The following is a 16,451-nucleotide window of genomic DNA, read 5'->3' on the forward strand; positions in this document are numbered from 1 at the left end:
TGTGTGTGTGTCCTTAAGGGCTTTGTGTCTACAGACTAACTGGCTGTCTTGGACTGCTGTGTATTCTCCAAGGGACGCTTAATGTTGTTCTGCGTCTTCACTGTGAGTCGACCCTGTTTTAAAAATTTGATATTTAAATTGAGATTTTCCTCTACACTGATGTATTTCCTTATATTCCTTATATTCTGAGTTTAAGAACTCAGGGTCAACAGGACCAACTGCTAATCTGTTACAATATGACGGAAGACATAGACAATCTACAAACCATCTGCCACAAAGTGATCAATCAGAAAGACAAACTTCACATGAACCACAACAAGTTGGCTGCAGAGAAGGATCAGTTACAAGCCAGTTACACCAGTTTGGCCAAAGAGAGAGACCAGTTACAAACTAATTATGACAGCATGAAAAGTCTGAGAGATCAATTACAAATCAATTACAACAGCCTGGCAGAGGAGAAAAAACAGTTACAAATCAGTTATGACAACATTAAAACTCAAGAAAATCTTTTACAAACCAATTACAGCAAGCTAACGAAAGAGAGAGACCAGTTACAAACCAATTACAACAACATGACAAGTCAGAAAGACCAATTACAAATCATCTACAACAACCTAGCAGAGGAGAAAAAACAGTTACAAATTAGTTACGACAACATGACAAGTCAGAGAGATCAATTACAAATCAATTACAACAACCTGGCAGAGGAGAAAAAACAGTTACAAATCAGTTATGGAAACATTAAAAGTCAAATAAATCTTTTACAAACCAATTACAGCAGGCTAACGAAAGAGAGAGACCAGTTACAAACCAATTACAACAACATGACAAGTCAGAAAGACCAATTACAAATCATCTACAACAATCTAGCAGAGGAGAAAAAACAGTTACAAAGCAGTTACAAGAGTGTAAGAACTGAGAAAGAAAAGTTACAAAGAGAGAAAAATCAGTTACAAACCAGTTACAACAACCTGAGATATCAGCCAGATCAGTTACAGAGGGAGAAAAATCAGTTACAAACCAAATACAACAACCTGTTAAATCAGCGAGATCAGTTACAGAGGGAGAAAAACAAACTGAGTGAGTAGATTTAATTGAAAATCATGCCTCATGCTCAACGATTTGCATATTTATGAATGAATGTATCTGTTTAAGTGTACAATATACAATCTTATTTCTCCTTTTCACTCTGGACAGATGAATATGTTCAGGAGGGATGGAAGTCTTTTAGCTCCAGTGTTTACTACATCTCTAGTGAGAGAAAGAACTACAGTGAGAGCAGACAGGACTGCAGAGATAGAGGAGCAGACCTGGTCATCATAAACAGTAAAGAAGAAGAGGTGAGAGAGAGAGAGAGAGAGAGAGAGAGAGAGAGAAACAGGTCAGCAAGATATGAAAATCAAATCTGAAATTACAGAAACAAAAATGGCAAATGACAATTATATTCATTACATTTATATTAATTACAAATCAAATTCATTCAAAAAGTGACAAGGACAACATGAGGCAATGACAAAACAGAACTGAATTTTTTTTTTGAAATATTCATCATTTTGGCAGTGCCACAGCTGGATGATGCAAAGTGAAATCTCTATGTGAGAGAAAATAATATGGAGTAAGAAAACTGACACTTTATTTTAGAAACCCAAAAAATGTATTAAACTTATGATATTGCAGTGGCATTTTATTCCCCAGTGTAATAATACAAAACCATCTGACTAGATTTCATAGTTTTATTTTCCCAGTTTCTTCAGTTTATTAAAAATGGTGCTGATACTACTTTTAGACAAAAGGCCTGTGATTAGTACAAAGTGCTGTCAAACACAGCCCCCTAGTGGCCAGAGTATTAGTGTTATGGACACCCCAGCAGTGACGTGTTATCTGATTATAATGTTGACTGAATATTGAAACAATGATTTATGTAATGATTGTTTCACTTTGTGTCATATCAGGATTTCATTAGTAGTTTGAACAAGGTGTGTAACTGCTATGCTTGGATTGGTCTGACTGAAGTAAGAGAGGGGGTTTGGAGATGGGTGGACAACACAGGACTCACCCGTAGGTAAGAGATCAATGAGTTTTCCTCTCAGTTTATTGAATTATACCAGAACTACAGTAAAGTGACTTACTTTCTGTGTTGTTTCAGCTACTGGTATGATAATCCACCCAGCGGTGGATCAAGTGCAGACTGTGTTGTAAATATGAATGGATATAACAGTCTGAGAAGTTGGTATAATTATGCATGTGGTTATAAGTACAAATGGATTTGTGAAAAAACAATTTTCAGCTGATATTATCTAAGAGAAACATGAATGGTATTACTTTTATTTCTCATAGCTGTGCGTACTGCTGTGTCTTTATTATAATGATTTGTCCTCAGTTTGACACCACTTGTTGGATTGTATGGTTAACAAACACTTATATAAGGACATCGTTTAAATGTATCTGTTGAATATTTCTTCACTGTTATGTTTTTATTTTTGTTTTATTTTTTTTTTTTTATATAATTTTTGAGAATATGAGGAACTGATTTTATTGACATGTGAAATTTTAATTGATTTTGTGTGTAATTTTGTGTTTCTGCGCTCAGTAAGATGTAATGACTTTTAAAAGGCAGTTAAGATCACAGAGTCAAGTTTCCACTGTGCTTAAATATCAAATCTTGCATATATTCCTTTTTGAATGCTTGAGCAACTTGAAATAAAATGAAACTCAAACAACCACTTATCCCTCTTCTCTCCTCTCTGCTTAACATGAGGCCAAATGTGATGGCTGTCCCATCCCTCTATTACAGCTTTAATTCAACTAAATTAAAATAATATCGAATATATAACATAAGCTTCTTTATTTAAAAGAAAAATCCCGCTTTGTAGCCTAGCCCTAAGGTTTCAGTGCCGTGCTTGGTGGAAGAGGCTGGATGCATGTGCATGTTACTTTATTTAAGTCAAACAAAGTTCCAAAACTTACAAACTGAAGAAACGGAACAGCAAACAACGCAAGACAACGAAGCAGGAAAACCAAGGAGTATTTATACAAAACTATACGAGGCTTAATGAACTAAAGACAGGTGAAAACTAAACTGAACTTAACAGGGCTAAACCAAAAGGACACTCAACTTAGGGACCAACAGGACTGAACTAAAACCCAAGTGCACAACAGAACCCAAAACGGCCACTAGAGGGGGAAGAAACAACAAAATACAAGAACAAAAGAGACAGAGCGTGACAATCAGTAAGCAAACATACAAGCTTTTGTAAATGTGCACAAACAGAAAATAGTGACCTGTTGCACGTTTCAGCCCGTAATCACTATCAGAAATTCCTCTCCAAAAATCACCCGTCATTATTACAACGCATCTTAAAGCTGTCTGGGGTAGTGAAGGAACCTTCCCCTGGATGATAATGCTCACGCTGTAGCTGGAAAATATACAAGGAAAATATATTTCCCTCTTACATTACATAGATGAAATGTTTGAAGGGCACCGTGAATGACAACCCAACCACAACGAATCATAATATCCAAATTTTGGACCACATTTGTCTGTGACAGGCTACAAAAATCTTATTCCAAGTCAAATGACCTTCGTGTGATCACCTGCTTGAAAGATCTCCATGGTAATTTACATTTTGTGGAATGAAATGAAAAAAATAGTTGTTTTTCATCTTAATTACCAGTGTGCATAATCTGCTTCAGTATTAATGAATAGTACTATATTTATGGGTTATTATTGACAAGTTTGGATTAGATCAGGGGTCAGTACATACCCGCTAGTTCTCTCACAATATCATATGTTATTTGTTATTTTTGTCGTTATTTGTCATTTGTTGTCTATGTAGACACAGCTGATTAGGTGTTGCTGTGATCCTGGTAGAGCCTTGGTTCCATGTCAAATAGTATCTAATTCAAAACAAAGAATCAGACAATGATATTCTCTCAAACTGCAGTCTGTTAGTGAGAGAGGAACTGTTTTAAGTGGCCAAAGACCAGCATGACGCTTCTCTAACCCTCAGCCTAACCCTAACTCCACTCTATGGAAAACAAGGTGTGGAGTGAAAGCAGACAGGACCGGAGAGAGAGAGAGAGAGAGAGAGAGAGAGAGAGAGAGGAGCAGACCTGGCGATGATAAAGAGCAGAGTGAAACAGATTAGAGGGAGAAAGAGGGTGAAAGGCATTTATGATGGTAAAACTGATCATGTCACAGAGGGGGTGTGGAAATGGGTGGATGGCACAGCACTGACCACTGGGTGAGAGATCAGTGGATGTTACTCTGGTCATGAGTGTTACAGTTATTGTCTCTTAGTCAACTCTTCTACGTCTCTTCTACTCATTGTTCTTTTCAGGTACTGGGAGAGAGGAGAGCCAAACAATAATGGCCCTGCCAGAAATGAGGATTGTGTTGTTATTTCTCACTTGGAACCTTCAAAAAGTTGGAATGATTTTAGGTGCTACAGAGAGGTTCATTGGATCTGTGAGAAAAGAATTTTTTACTGAATTTTTGTTTAATAAGGCAATTCCTGGGAACCTAATGCAACCAAATTGCTATGAGTCTCATGAATGTAGAAACCAGGGAGCAAATATCTCATGAAGGATCTGACAGAACATAATTTAACCATTTAAATAGAGTATGGTTTATATCCCTTACATGACATCTAAAATAGGCATGACAGACGAAAAAAAGCAGACTCTACAGTGGCTTGACCAAAGTATTCAGGGACTCTAGTTACACCATGTAGATGTCAGTGTGATCCACAGGGAATAACAATAACTGTTATATATATATATATATGTATATATATATATACACTTCACTGTGCTCTCTATCACAGAAGATGACTCATAACATATGTACTCAGAACTTCAGTACCCACAATTCCTCATTCTAACTCTCATCAGAGTAAACAAAAGAGCTTGTATTTGTTATTTTTCAATATAGCTTTATAATCGAGTTTCATTGTGATTAATATGTTGTTCGAGATATTCAAACAGTTGCTTATTTCATACTTTCAAACAATATATTGATCATTTTCATATTTTCTACACAGTCAGCTAAACTGTTGTCCTGTGAACTTTTTTGGTGCACTTGTAATTAATGAAGTTTCAAACGTTTCGGTGTTGCCTGTAAATGCTGATGATAGCACAAATAGGAGATATGATAAAAGTATGTGATGTTGCAGTTGTTTCTAACTCGTATGTATCCATGAGACTGCACACTTAATCTCCACAGTTTCAGTTTCCTCTTTAATCTGCAAATCATGGTTGCACAGTCAGAGCACCGTCTCACACCAACTCTCACACTGTGATGACCCTGTCTCCTCCCCTCGCTGGTTCCACAATTCAGCATTCAATGTCGCCGATCTACTCATCAGCGGTTTCGCTTCACCATCATTGTCTGTACCTATTTGTGTTTTCTCACTGTGTTTGTGTCACCCCTTCCTAATGAGCCTCTTTGTTAAAATATCACACCCCCCAGCTATCGTGCTTTGCGCAGTCGTAACTAAGACCTGTCTGTTTGATAATACGCACTTGTTTCTCTACATCTGATCCTCGCGTTTACCTGCCACCTTGTTCTCATTAAAAACCTCACTTGCACATGCATCCAGCCTCCACTGAGTTCAGTGACACACAACAACAACAACAACAACAACAACAAGGTTTATTTAGAGCTCAGTATCACTTTTAAAGTCTCAAAGGGCTTTACATCTGAATGGGTAGGAATTAAACTAAACTGACCGGAAAGCCTACAGGGATAGTCTGAGACCTCACAATAGTCAATAGTCGAACCGAAATTTATATTATCCAGAAGTTCGGAAAAATAGATCAGTCTTTAGTTTTCCAAAGGTAGACCATTCCAGAGGAAGGGAGGGTGGTAGGAAAAAGCTCGGTAGCCAGCTTCTCTTAAACTCTTGGAATGACTAATAGTCCAGTATCTTGAGAGCACAGGGTATGAGGAGGGTTATACGTTGTGATTAAGTCTGAAAGACAGGCCGGCACAAGGCCACGTAGAATTTTGTACGCCAATAAGTGGACCTTAAAATCTGCCCTTGCATGAATTGGGAGCCAATGAAGGGAAGCAAGGACAGGTGTAATGTGGTCAAACTTCCTTGTTCGAGTCAGGATCCTGGCAGCAGCATTCTGGACAAGCTGAAAACTTTTGATACTGGAGGTCAGTAGACCACAACATTGCAATAATCGGGCCGAGATGTGACGCATGCGTGAACAATGGTTTCTGCAACGGCCGTATTTAGCATTGCCTAATTTTAGTGATATTACGGAGGTGATAAAAGGCAGTTTTGATAGTGTTTTTGATATGAGTTACAAGCAAGAGACTGGAGTCAAAAATCACACCAAGGTTTTTAGCTGTAGAGTTTTGAGAGATGATGCAGCTGTCAAAATTTAGGGTAAGATCATTAAAAAGACCCTTATGCGTAGGGGGGACCGATGACCAGCATTTCAGTTTTGCCCACAAATTTGAAGACATCCAACCCTTAATAGCACAAAGAGAGGCTTCAAGGTAATTCAAGGCTAATTCAGAGCAGTCATTGTGCTTGACAGGAAATAAAATCATATTGTCAGCATAAAAATGGTCAAGTCAATGTTATAACTACGAATAAAATCGCCAAGGGGGAGCATGTAAATAGAGAAAAGGAGAGGGCTAAGGACTGACCCCTAAGGAACACCATAATTAAGTTCACGGTACTCAGATATCACATTATTATAATGGACACACTGCTTTCTCTCTGAGAGATAAGCTTTAAACCAAGAAAGTGCCAGGCCATGAATTCCAATTTGAATTTCAACGTGTTTTAACAATATGGTGTGATCGACCGTGTCAAATGCTGCACTCAGACCAAGTAGGATAACCATGGCTAATAAAAGATCATTAGTCACCCTAGTAAGCGAGGTTTCAGTAGAAAGAAAACACTTGAAGCCTGACTGAAATATTTCAAACAGACTGTTAAAAGACAAAAGGGCTATAAGCTGAGAAGCTGCAATTTTTTCAAGTATTTTTGAAAGAAACGGGAGATTAGAGATTGGCCACAATCATACAGCTATAGCAGCCTTAGTACATTAGTGGACACAGACTGCATATTTGACCAGATGAAAACTGCTGGATGTATTGCTTATGTTATGCATTAAGATCTGGTCACCATATGATTAGTTTTAGTGTGTAAATCACATGAGTAGTTCTAGCACATAAATCAGACTCATCTGTCCTGTTATTCAAATGAGAGATTAAGCTCAACATTTTCAAGCACATCTGGAAATACAGTATGTGTGGTTGCAGTGGTTTTACATCTCTAACTTTTTTTATCAGTACATTAATCATAGTTCTTCATTTTAAAACTTTTTCAGAGTCAGTTTCCTGTTTACCCAGAACTTTATCTGATCAGTTCACAGCAGTCTCAGTCAGACAAGGTTGAGACTGCAGAGTTGGTTAAGAGTGGCTCGGGTGAGGCATATTTCTAATGCCTCTAATGATCACAATGCTGAGAATCAGGACAAAACTTCACACAAACAATCAGGAGAGACCCCAAACAAAGGTAAGGTTATACGCACAGAGATGTGCAAATGGATCGTGTACCTAAGTAAGGCAACCAAAGCAAAATCTTACAGGTCAAACCAATCAGCTCCAGTAGCTACTTTTTCTTGTCTACTCACATATGTGAAATCAGTATGAGGTAGTTCAGTGCAAAATGAATAGTAGCCAATATGAGCTAAAACTGAAGAAATCTATAAAGATCATACAAAAAAAAGAGGGAAAATGGAAAAACGGAAGAGTTACACAAAAGAGTTGAGGGAAGCTTTATTTGCCCACAATACTATAGTCACTATTAACTAGGATTACAATTCAACATACACATGGATCTTACGGAATATCTACAGTAGAAAAGAAATAAACAAATGAATGAAATACAAAGAGCTCAAAATGTGTCCTCTCTGGACGCAGGTAGAATATCTGATGGATCCGTTCAAATCATTTATGACACACATGTCACATGCTCCCCACGTTCAGCATCAGGCAATGTGATGTGCTCTGATTTACACTTCCTCACATTCTGTGAGACATTCTCTTGCTTTCCATCTGTCATTTCTTTAAGTTATCCGGCCGAAGGGAGGTCTGAGTCTAGACAGTAGCGTCTTTCGTTAGCACACTGCTCTCGTACTCATAGATTCAGAAAACTGAGACCGCAGGGTCAATGACAAAATGTCATGACATGTTATGTTTGCTGTTCAGTTTCATCTTTTTAATACACTGAACTGACGTTCTGGTTAAATTTTGACATATGACAATCTCAAATGAGGGTTTGCGAAATGTGTGGATAGTGGCACAGTGTATTTGATGCTGCTCGAATTAGTGCAGCTGCAGAACCACTTGCACGCGCACTTGCAAACAGTCCAACTGCATGCATGCATGCTTTTACATTATCCAAATGCTGGCACACATGATCAAATGATCATAAATACATGATAGCATCGCCTCGAGTCGCATCACATGCATGATCAGTATCTCAGCTGTTTAAAGATACAAAGTTTACTGATCACTTTAAGCAGATAAACTTTGTCATTTTACATGTTTGAGTCCAGAAAGAGGAAGTGTCAGTTGTGTCTGTATTTTTAGCTCTACTGGCGAAAACGTGAATTTTCTCACCAGTGGTCAACTTAGTTAAATGTGTGAAGTTCAAACTCTTCACAAAGTATCTTTTTTGTGCCCATGTTTCATGTTTACTCGACTCAAAAGACAAATTCACGTCTCTCTAACTTTAACCCCAAAAATCAGTTTCAAAGTCTCAGGTCACGTGAGCTTATTGATAGCTTTGTCCAACTAATCCAAAAGAACTCTACTGAGATCGCTGACATCGTCAAAACACAGAGTGTCATATTGAATGGATTCAGGAAAATATCATTAAACAGATGTGACAGAAAAGAATAAAGGCAAACTCTTTTTGAAAGGACACACAGCAGTAGTACACCGTTGAACTGCATTAACGCCACTCTTTCTCAGTCCCGCTTTCACTCTTTCTCAGCTGTTCCTCTTTTCTGTTTAGGATCATCAGATCTGCTCCTCTCTCTCTCTCTCTCTCTCTCTCTCTGTCTCTGCAGTCCCGTCTGCTCTCACTCCACGTCTTCTTCTCGGTAGAGATGTGGTACAGACTGGAGCTGAAGTACCTCCGTCTATGCTTAGCATATTCATCTGTTCGCATTATGTGTAAAGATTGTCTTGTGAATATGGAAACCTCAAAGGCATTAAACCATACTGTGTTATAGCACAGCCGGAACTGAACTTAGTTTCCTCTTCATTTGCAAAGAACTCTCTCTCGCTCTCTCTCTTTCTCTTTCTCTCTCTCTCTCTCTCTCTCTCTCTCTCTCTCTCTCTGTTACCGCATAATTTTCACTGATTTGTGACTGTTCCCTCTCTATGGTTAGCATATTGCAACAAGTTTATAACCGGTGTCTATGGCAACATAATCCTAAAATGACAACCCACAGGAGAATACATTGCAGCCCCAGACACACTGCAGCCAGTCTGTAGAATCTGTTAACTGAAGTGAGAATGCAAGAGTTTTTAACATATGCAGGTGAAATTTTAATCCCTTGATATGTATAGTTTACAGTGACACCACAGGGGAGTTAATCTTTCAATGGTGCAATTTTGTTTTTGTTAAGGTATGTTAATACACACTTCTATTATCAGAAGGTTAAATCAAGAAAGTAAATGTGCACACTTTTGTGCTCCTGAGTGTGTGTGTGTGTGTGAGTGTGTGTGTGTGTGTGTGTCCATGTGTGTGCATGTGTGCATTTTTTTGGGGGGGGGGTGCTGTTACTTTGAAGAACTGAAACAACACTTAATGTGTGAGAAAGGGAAACTGATGTAGAGGAAATGGAGAACATGGCTTCAAGGAAAACAATGCTAGTTCATAGAAATGACAAGATGCTGACTGTTTTTTTTTTTTTTGGTTTCTTTTTTTTAATTTGGGAACCATCCAGAAATTTATTGCAGCTTTACCAAAGCAAACACATTTAGTCCAGTGCTCAGGGTGGAGACACACGCACAACATAAAGAGCGCAGTCCATTTTATAACACATTCATAAACCCTTTGTCACACAAACAATGACCAATCATTAATCTTTTGGCTCACACCTCCCAACACCTCTGTTTAGCAGTGAGGTAATGAAGGACAAGTGGGGAAGATCACCTTTCACTATTAGAAGGTATCCTTGTCTTCTTCCCTGTTGGTTTAACCCTTCGGCCGATCTGTTGCATCTGTTTCTGTTCCTTTCCTTTATGGTCTCACCTCTCTTCTGTTAATTTACCACATTGTGCTTCATGTTACTATTAAAAAAAAACCCACTGGCTTTACTTTCTTGTTTTGTTTAGTCGTACCTTGTAATATTGAGTGTAGTCGTACGTTGTAATGTTGAGTGCAGTCGTACCTTGTAATATTGAGTGCAGTCGTACCTTGTAATATTGAGTGCTTATCCTGCAATTCTGAGCATTATGCTGCCTTGCACTGCCAAAACCTTGTCAAATGTTTTTGCCTGTTGCCTTTTGACCATTGCCTGTTTTTTGGAAAAGAGTTTTTGCCTGTTGTTTTTTGACCTCCTCTGCCTGTTTTTTGACCTCTGCCTCTGTCTTTGCCCCAATGATACTGTCACCGTGATTCATCCCCTTGGATTTCTGGAAAGTATTGTATTCATTAAACTCCAACTAAAATTTACTCTGTGCTCTGAGTCTGCTTTTAGGTCCAGGCCTCACCAGCCCTAACACTTTCCTGTCTGAGCATCCTCGTATCCTGCCTAGAATCCCAGTCTGTCAGTCTGCTTCTGTGTTCCTCTTGTGTAATCCTTGATCTTTGTACTCCTGGTCTACCCCTTGACCCCATGTGTAAATAATGACCTTCAATCATTTCTGCATTGAAGTAACAAGAATCAGAAGTGAACTGTAGAGAGATGGAAATTTTTATTTTACTTTTAGCATATTTTCTAAGCATATTTTACTTCTAACAGTTACAGCCATAAAGCAAAGCAATATTTTTCCCACATTGTGTGTGTGTGTGTGTGTGTGTGTGTGTGTGTGTTTGTGTGTGTGTATGTGTGTGTGTGTGCACGCTTGTGCGTGCGCACATGTGTGTTCATCTTTGTTGTTGTGATTTCATTATTATAACTCCATTGACTTCTCATTTGCCCCTATACAATAGAGGGGAGTCCCGGGCGTAAAATAGGAACATTAATGAGGATGATGCATAGCAAACTCCATCATCATCATCATCATCATCATCATCATCATCATCATCATCATCATCATCATCATGTGTACACGTGATTATGTATATGTGATTATTATGTGAATACGTGATTATTGTTCAATTTGTGTGTTTTGTGTAATTTAGCACTTCACTCAGCTGAATTTTCCAATCTCACAGATCCAGTACAGTTTAATGCCACATTCTTGGTCTCTCCAGCTCTCCAAAGGATTTGATTTATGCTGAATAGCAACACAGTCCTGATCTCCTGTTTGACTGTCAGGCTGACCATTCAGCCAGTACCTGAAACACCACAAAGAATCAGTGTCTCTATAAGAATTACAGTCTGTCTGATATATTCCATATATAGAAGACTGCACAGACAAAGATATGTCTCATGATCAGAGTTAAATGCAGAGATCTTTTACCGACTGGTCAATGCTGTGCCATCCACCCATTTCCAGACATCCTCTCTTTCTTCATCAGTCAGACCGATCCAGGTACTGTCATCATTTCTCAGGTTATAGACAAACTCCTGTTGAAATGACACACAGTCATAATATACTATTGCCATCACTTTCACAATCCTCCCCTCCCCACATCTCTTTCTCCCTCTACCTCACCTGTTCCTCTCTGCTGTTTATGATCACCAGGTCTGCTCCTCTGTCTCTGCAGTACTGTCTGCTCTCACTCCATGTCTTTTTGTCAGTAGAGTTGTAGTACAGACTGGAGCTGAAGTACCTCCATCCTGTTTTGGTTTAGGAAGGACATAAGTCACTAATACACTGCTGAAAATCTCTCTCTCTCTCTCTCTCTCTCTCTCTCTCTCTCTCTCTATGTCTGTCTGCCTGCCTATCTATCTATCTATCTATCTATCTATCTATCTATCTATCTATCTATCTATCTATCTATCTATCTATCCCTCTAATCTCATTTTAGTAGAGATGTAGTACATACTGCAGGTCCATCCAACTTTAACAGATTGTCATGTGAGTGAAAAATTTGCATTTGACATGTTGACCCTTAGCACATGGTAAGAAGTACATAAGCACAGTGTTTTTCTTTTTTTAACTGTAGCCACCAACAGTGAAGTCATTCGTAACTTCGTAAATTGAGCCATTGTCTCAGCATAGACTGTAAATGGCCACACCGCATCTTATCTCACAGTCAAAACCACTACTTACCTAGGACACCCAGTAATTTATTCAGGTCATCTCTTTCTTTTCTCAGCTGTTGTTCCTTAACAGTCAGATTGGTTTGTAACTGGTCCTTTAGGGCTATTAGAATGTTATATTTCATTTGCAGATCATCTCTCTGTGATTTAAGGTTGTTGTAACCGGTCTGCAACTGGTCTCTCTTTACAGTCAGGTTGTTGTAACTGGTTTGTAACTGGTGTCTGTTGATACACAGCACTATGATGGCAGCCAGCAGGAGAACACACAGCAGCCCCAGACACACTATGGTCACTCTGTAACGTCTGTGCACAAAGCTGTCACTTCCTGGGGGGAGAGAGCTTTGAGTCGATGTGTAATGTAAAAAATTCTTCTTATCATTATTATTAATAGTCTTTATTGTTTAAATTCTTAGTTAAAAAGAGTAACATAAATGTATTTTGTGTTTGAGTGTATATACAGGTGTGTATACAGGTGTGTGTACAGTTGTGCATGTGTGTGTGTGTGTGTGTGTGGGTGGGTGAGAGAGAGAGAGAGGCGGGGGGCAGGGTGCTTACCTGAGTCCTGAACATGTGAGTTTCCCTTTGGCGTCTCTGTCGTTTTAGATGGTTGGGGGATTTCCTCACTGGCACATATATTTCCATAATCATTCCCACGTTTACCTCTGTGAGATTTGTTGTTCTCAGTAAATCCTGTATTGATATATATATCATCGCTCAACTCGATTCTGTTCCACTAAATAAAACTGATGTTACAGTGAAGTGTGTATCAGCTCTGATGAGTTTATCAGAACTCTACAGTCTCCAGCTCTCTGTGTGAAGTGCTATATGTAACACTGTTTAACCATTTTAACACCACAACCCACTAAGACCATACCATCACATGATCATGAGCTGATAATCAACACGCAGTCACATCTAATCAGAAATTACTTGAGCAGAATTAAATAATTATGTGTCGTATGATATAATCATTAAAGCTACAACCATTTGATATAATGCTTACTCAGCAATTTTTGGGCTAAAATGTTTTCTTTGGGGTAATTGGTTTTTGAAAAGAGGAAGTGAAAGAGAGACTATTTCTGTTTCTATTTCTGTGGTCCTTCTCTGAAAAGAGATCAGCAGAATAAATGTCTAAATGCATTTTTGGTCTCCAAAAGAAAATGCTAAAATGCTTCATTTAAAACATCATTGAGTGAATAAGCATATCCAAATCTTTAAATCTTATCTAGACATCCACTGTCAGTATTACATAATACATTAGTATACTTATTCTTATTGCTGTCATAGTAAATGAACAGATCAGTACAGCAACAAAAGACACTCTAATGTGTGTAGATGTGATAGAACCAGCACGCGTGTGTTTGAGAGACAGAGACAGTGAGAAAGAGAGAGAGAGCACTTACCTGGGTTCTGAACATCTGAGTTTCCTTTTGGTGTCGCTCTCAGTTTCGACGTAGGGAGGGTTTCTTCACTGATGAATATATTTTCATAAGAGTCCCCACTCTCATCTCCATCAGACTTACTGTCCTCAGTAAATTCTGTGTTGGCATATATATTATCATTCAACTCCATTCTGCTCTGCTGATGCTATAGCGAAGTGTATGTCAGTTCTGATGACTTTCTCTGTGTAGTACACCCTCTACTTCTCTGTTTGACCCATTGCGTTTGACACTGTATAATTTATTCCTAATGAGGAACCAATACACACACATGGGAACACACAATCAAAATTTTATATAAGTCATGAAGTCTTATCTCTGCAGAACTGAATCACAGATTCAAGTTTTGAAACATGTCAAACAGCTTAATACTACTTTAATACTCTAACAATATCCATTCAAATTTTTTTTAAAACTGTATAAGCTTTCATTTCTGCTGATGACATTAAAAGAGGAAGTTTTAATAGAGGGAGCTGAGGAGCCACAGAGGCATGTGTATAAAAAAAACGACACAGTTTCAGTTAATCAGAACGTCTCAGGCTTAGTGTTACTGAATAAACCCACACCTCTTGGAGGTCCGTGTGTGGCTTCAAATGCCAAACTTGTTGTTGCAGTCGTGTTGTTGCAGTCGTCAAACTTGTTGTTGCAGCTCTGTTGGTCTTCCAGAGAAGGCATAGCCAACGCACAGACAAGCTGGTCAAATGGTGAAATGATGGTCCAATAAACGGCCCACTGGAGGCCAGTTTGTTTGAGAGAATGTGGGCATCGATCTATAAGGGTACTTCTTCCATGATAAGCAAGGGCTCTACCATTTGAGCAAATGTGTGTCCGCGCACACACGTGTGTGTGTGTGTGTGTGTGTCTGTATGTGTAAATTCAGTATCAGATGTCCTCAAATTTATATAACCTCTTATCTCATTTTCTTACTGAACGGGTAATAATCTTCAGCAGGGGTGGGTGATCTATAATTCCAATGATCAGAAGACCTGGTCTTGGAGCAGACAGTACTGCAGAGAAAGGGGAGCAGACCTGGTGATCATAAACAGCAAAGAGGAACAGGTAGGGAGAAAGACAAAAGTGAAAGAGAGAAAGTCAAAGAGAGGGAGGGAGAGAGAGAGAGGCAGACAGACAGACAGACAGACAGACACAGAGACACAGAGACACAGAGACACAGAGACACGGAGAGACATGGAGAGAGAGAGTAAAACCTAGAGCGGTAGTTTCGATAACAGTGTGAAACTTAGGTTTGAAGAAGTGGGTACCATAACACTATATCTTCTTACTGTGTTTCCTCTCCACAGTAATTTATTAAAAGGTTCAGTGGGGATAAGAAAGCTTTCATTTTTTGAGAAGTCTTTGTAGTCAAGAGACAATGAAAGCACACACACACGCGCGCGCACACACACACACACTCACACATGCACATTACAGGCCAAATACCAATGTAGATTCAGGCATATCTATATTCCTTATCTACACTAATGATTTTCAGTTGACGTTTTTAATGCTGTTTCTCTATTAAAACATCTCAACATTAAATTAAACACGGGATTGCGACATGGGAATCTTTAGTATCTTTAGCTTCAATAACATACAGCAATCCTCATTCTCATTCATTTACACTACAAGATTATGTCAGCTGCTAAAAATCTTTGATGAATTTTAAGGTGGCTTCTTGTACAGAAAGGAATGGTCTTGATCTAGGAAAAGAAAGTTCTGACAATCTTGGCACTAAGACAATCTACAAGACATTGTTTATGATTAAAAAAAAAATCGTCACAAATTTATGTCTTAAATTGACCTGTCAGAAGTAGAATACTTTCCAGTAAAGACAAGGCCAAATTGTCTCTCTGCTTTGTGTGTTGGAGAATCATTCCAAATTTCGAAGGAGTGAAGAGTATTTTCCAGAACGCAGAGGTCACTGAGGAGGACGAGCAACAAAACGTCATCAGGAAATGCCCCTTCAATGGAAAAACATTGTGGCAAATTTGACTGTACGCATGAGTTCTGTTTGGTGAAGTGTATTCTGCATCAAACACCAGACGCACTGCAAGCATCAAACTCCAGACGCACTGCAAGCATCAAACTCCAGACGCACTGCAAGCATCAAACACCAGACGCACTGCAAGCATCAAACACCAGACGAACTGCAAGCATCAAACACCAGACGCACTGCAAGCATCAAACACCAGACGCACTGCAAGCATCAAACTCCAGACGCACTGCAAGCATCAAACTCCAGACGCACTGCAAGCATCAAACACCAGACGCACTGCAAGTATCAAACACCAGACGCACTGCAAGCATCAAACTCCAGACGCACTGCAAGCATCAAACACCAGACGCACTGCAAGCATCAAACACCAGACGCACTGCAAGCATCAAACTCCAGACGCACTGCAAGCATCAAACACCAGACGCACTTATTTATTGCTTCAGCTTATCTTTAATTATATTTTGTTATAAGTGCTGAAATTGTTCACCTTATGTACTTTCAGTCATTAACTCAAAATCATTAGTATTGCATTTTTCAGTTTGAATTTTCTCAGTGCTGAGATTTCTCCTTGTAGTTCCATAACAGAACACCAGAGGGAG

General features: G+C 38.9%; 2 protein-coding genes across 2 annotated transcripts; one reads left to right on the forward strand and one right to left on the reverse strand.

Annotated features, from left to right (window-relative positions):
• Positions 1-236: 236 nt before the first annotated feature.
• LOC115823671 (C-type lectin domain family 4 member M-like) lies at positions 237-6,171 on the forward strand. The gene is made up of 6 exons (XM_030787705.1): positions 237-1,080; positions 1,198-1,340; positions 1,953-2,024; positions 4,204-4,244; positions 4,341-4,395; positions 6,115-6,171. Exons 1-6 carry the CDS (start codon positions 237-239, stop codon positions 6,169-6,171), a joined length of 1,212 nt encoding a protein of 403 aa, XP_030643565.1.
• A 5,227-nt stretch (positions 6,172-11,398) lies between these two features.
• LOC115823672 (C-type lectin domain family 4 member E-like) lies at positions 11,399-13,989 on the reverse strand. The gene is made up of 4 exons (XM_030787706.1): positions 13,821-13,989; positions 11,867-11,991; positions 11,672-11,778; positions 11,399-11,546 (listed from the first exon to the last, which is right to left on the reverse strand). Exons 1-4 carry the CDS (start codon positions 13,987-13,989, stop codon positions 11,399-11,401), a joined length of 549 nt encoding a protein of 182 aa, XP_030643566.1.
• Positions 13,990-16,451: the final 2,462 nt, after the last annotated feature.

The sequence above is a fragment of the Chanos chanos genome, chromosome 11 (assembly GCF_902362185.1).
Source record: "Chanos chanos chromosome 11, fChaCha1.1, whole genome shotgun sequence".
NCBI classification, from domain to species: domain Eukaryota; kingdom Metazoa; phylum Chordata; class Actinopteri; order Gonorynchiformes; family Chanidae; genus Chanos; species Chanos chanos.

Coding starts and splice junctions, on each gene's coding strand:
- LOC115823672 (XM_030787706.1), bottom strand. CDS start 13,989: ATGGAGTTGAATGATAATATATATGCCAACACAGAATTTACTGAGGAC. Junction 11,992..13,820: donor CTCAGATGTTCAGAACCCAG/GTAAGTGCTCTC, acceptor AAACCAAAACAG/GATGGAGGTACTTCAGCTCC. Junction 11,547..11,671: donor GGCACAGCATTGACCAGTCG/GTAAAAGATCTC, acceptor GTGGTGTTTCAG/GTACTGGCTGAATGGTCAGC.
- LOC115823671 (XM_030787705.1), top strand. CDS start 237: ATGACGGAAGACATAGACAATCTACAAACCATCTGCCACAAAGTGATC. Junction 4,245..4,340: donor GGCACAGCACTGACCACTGG/GTGAGAGATCAG, acceptor TGTTCTTTTCAG/GTACTGGGAGAGAGGAGAGC. Junction 4,396..6,114: donor CTGCCAGAAATGAGGATTGT/GTTGTTATTTCT, acceptor TGTTCGAGTCAG/GATCCTGGCAGCAGCATTCT.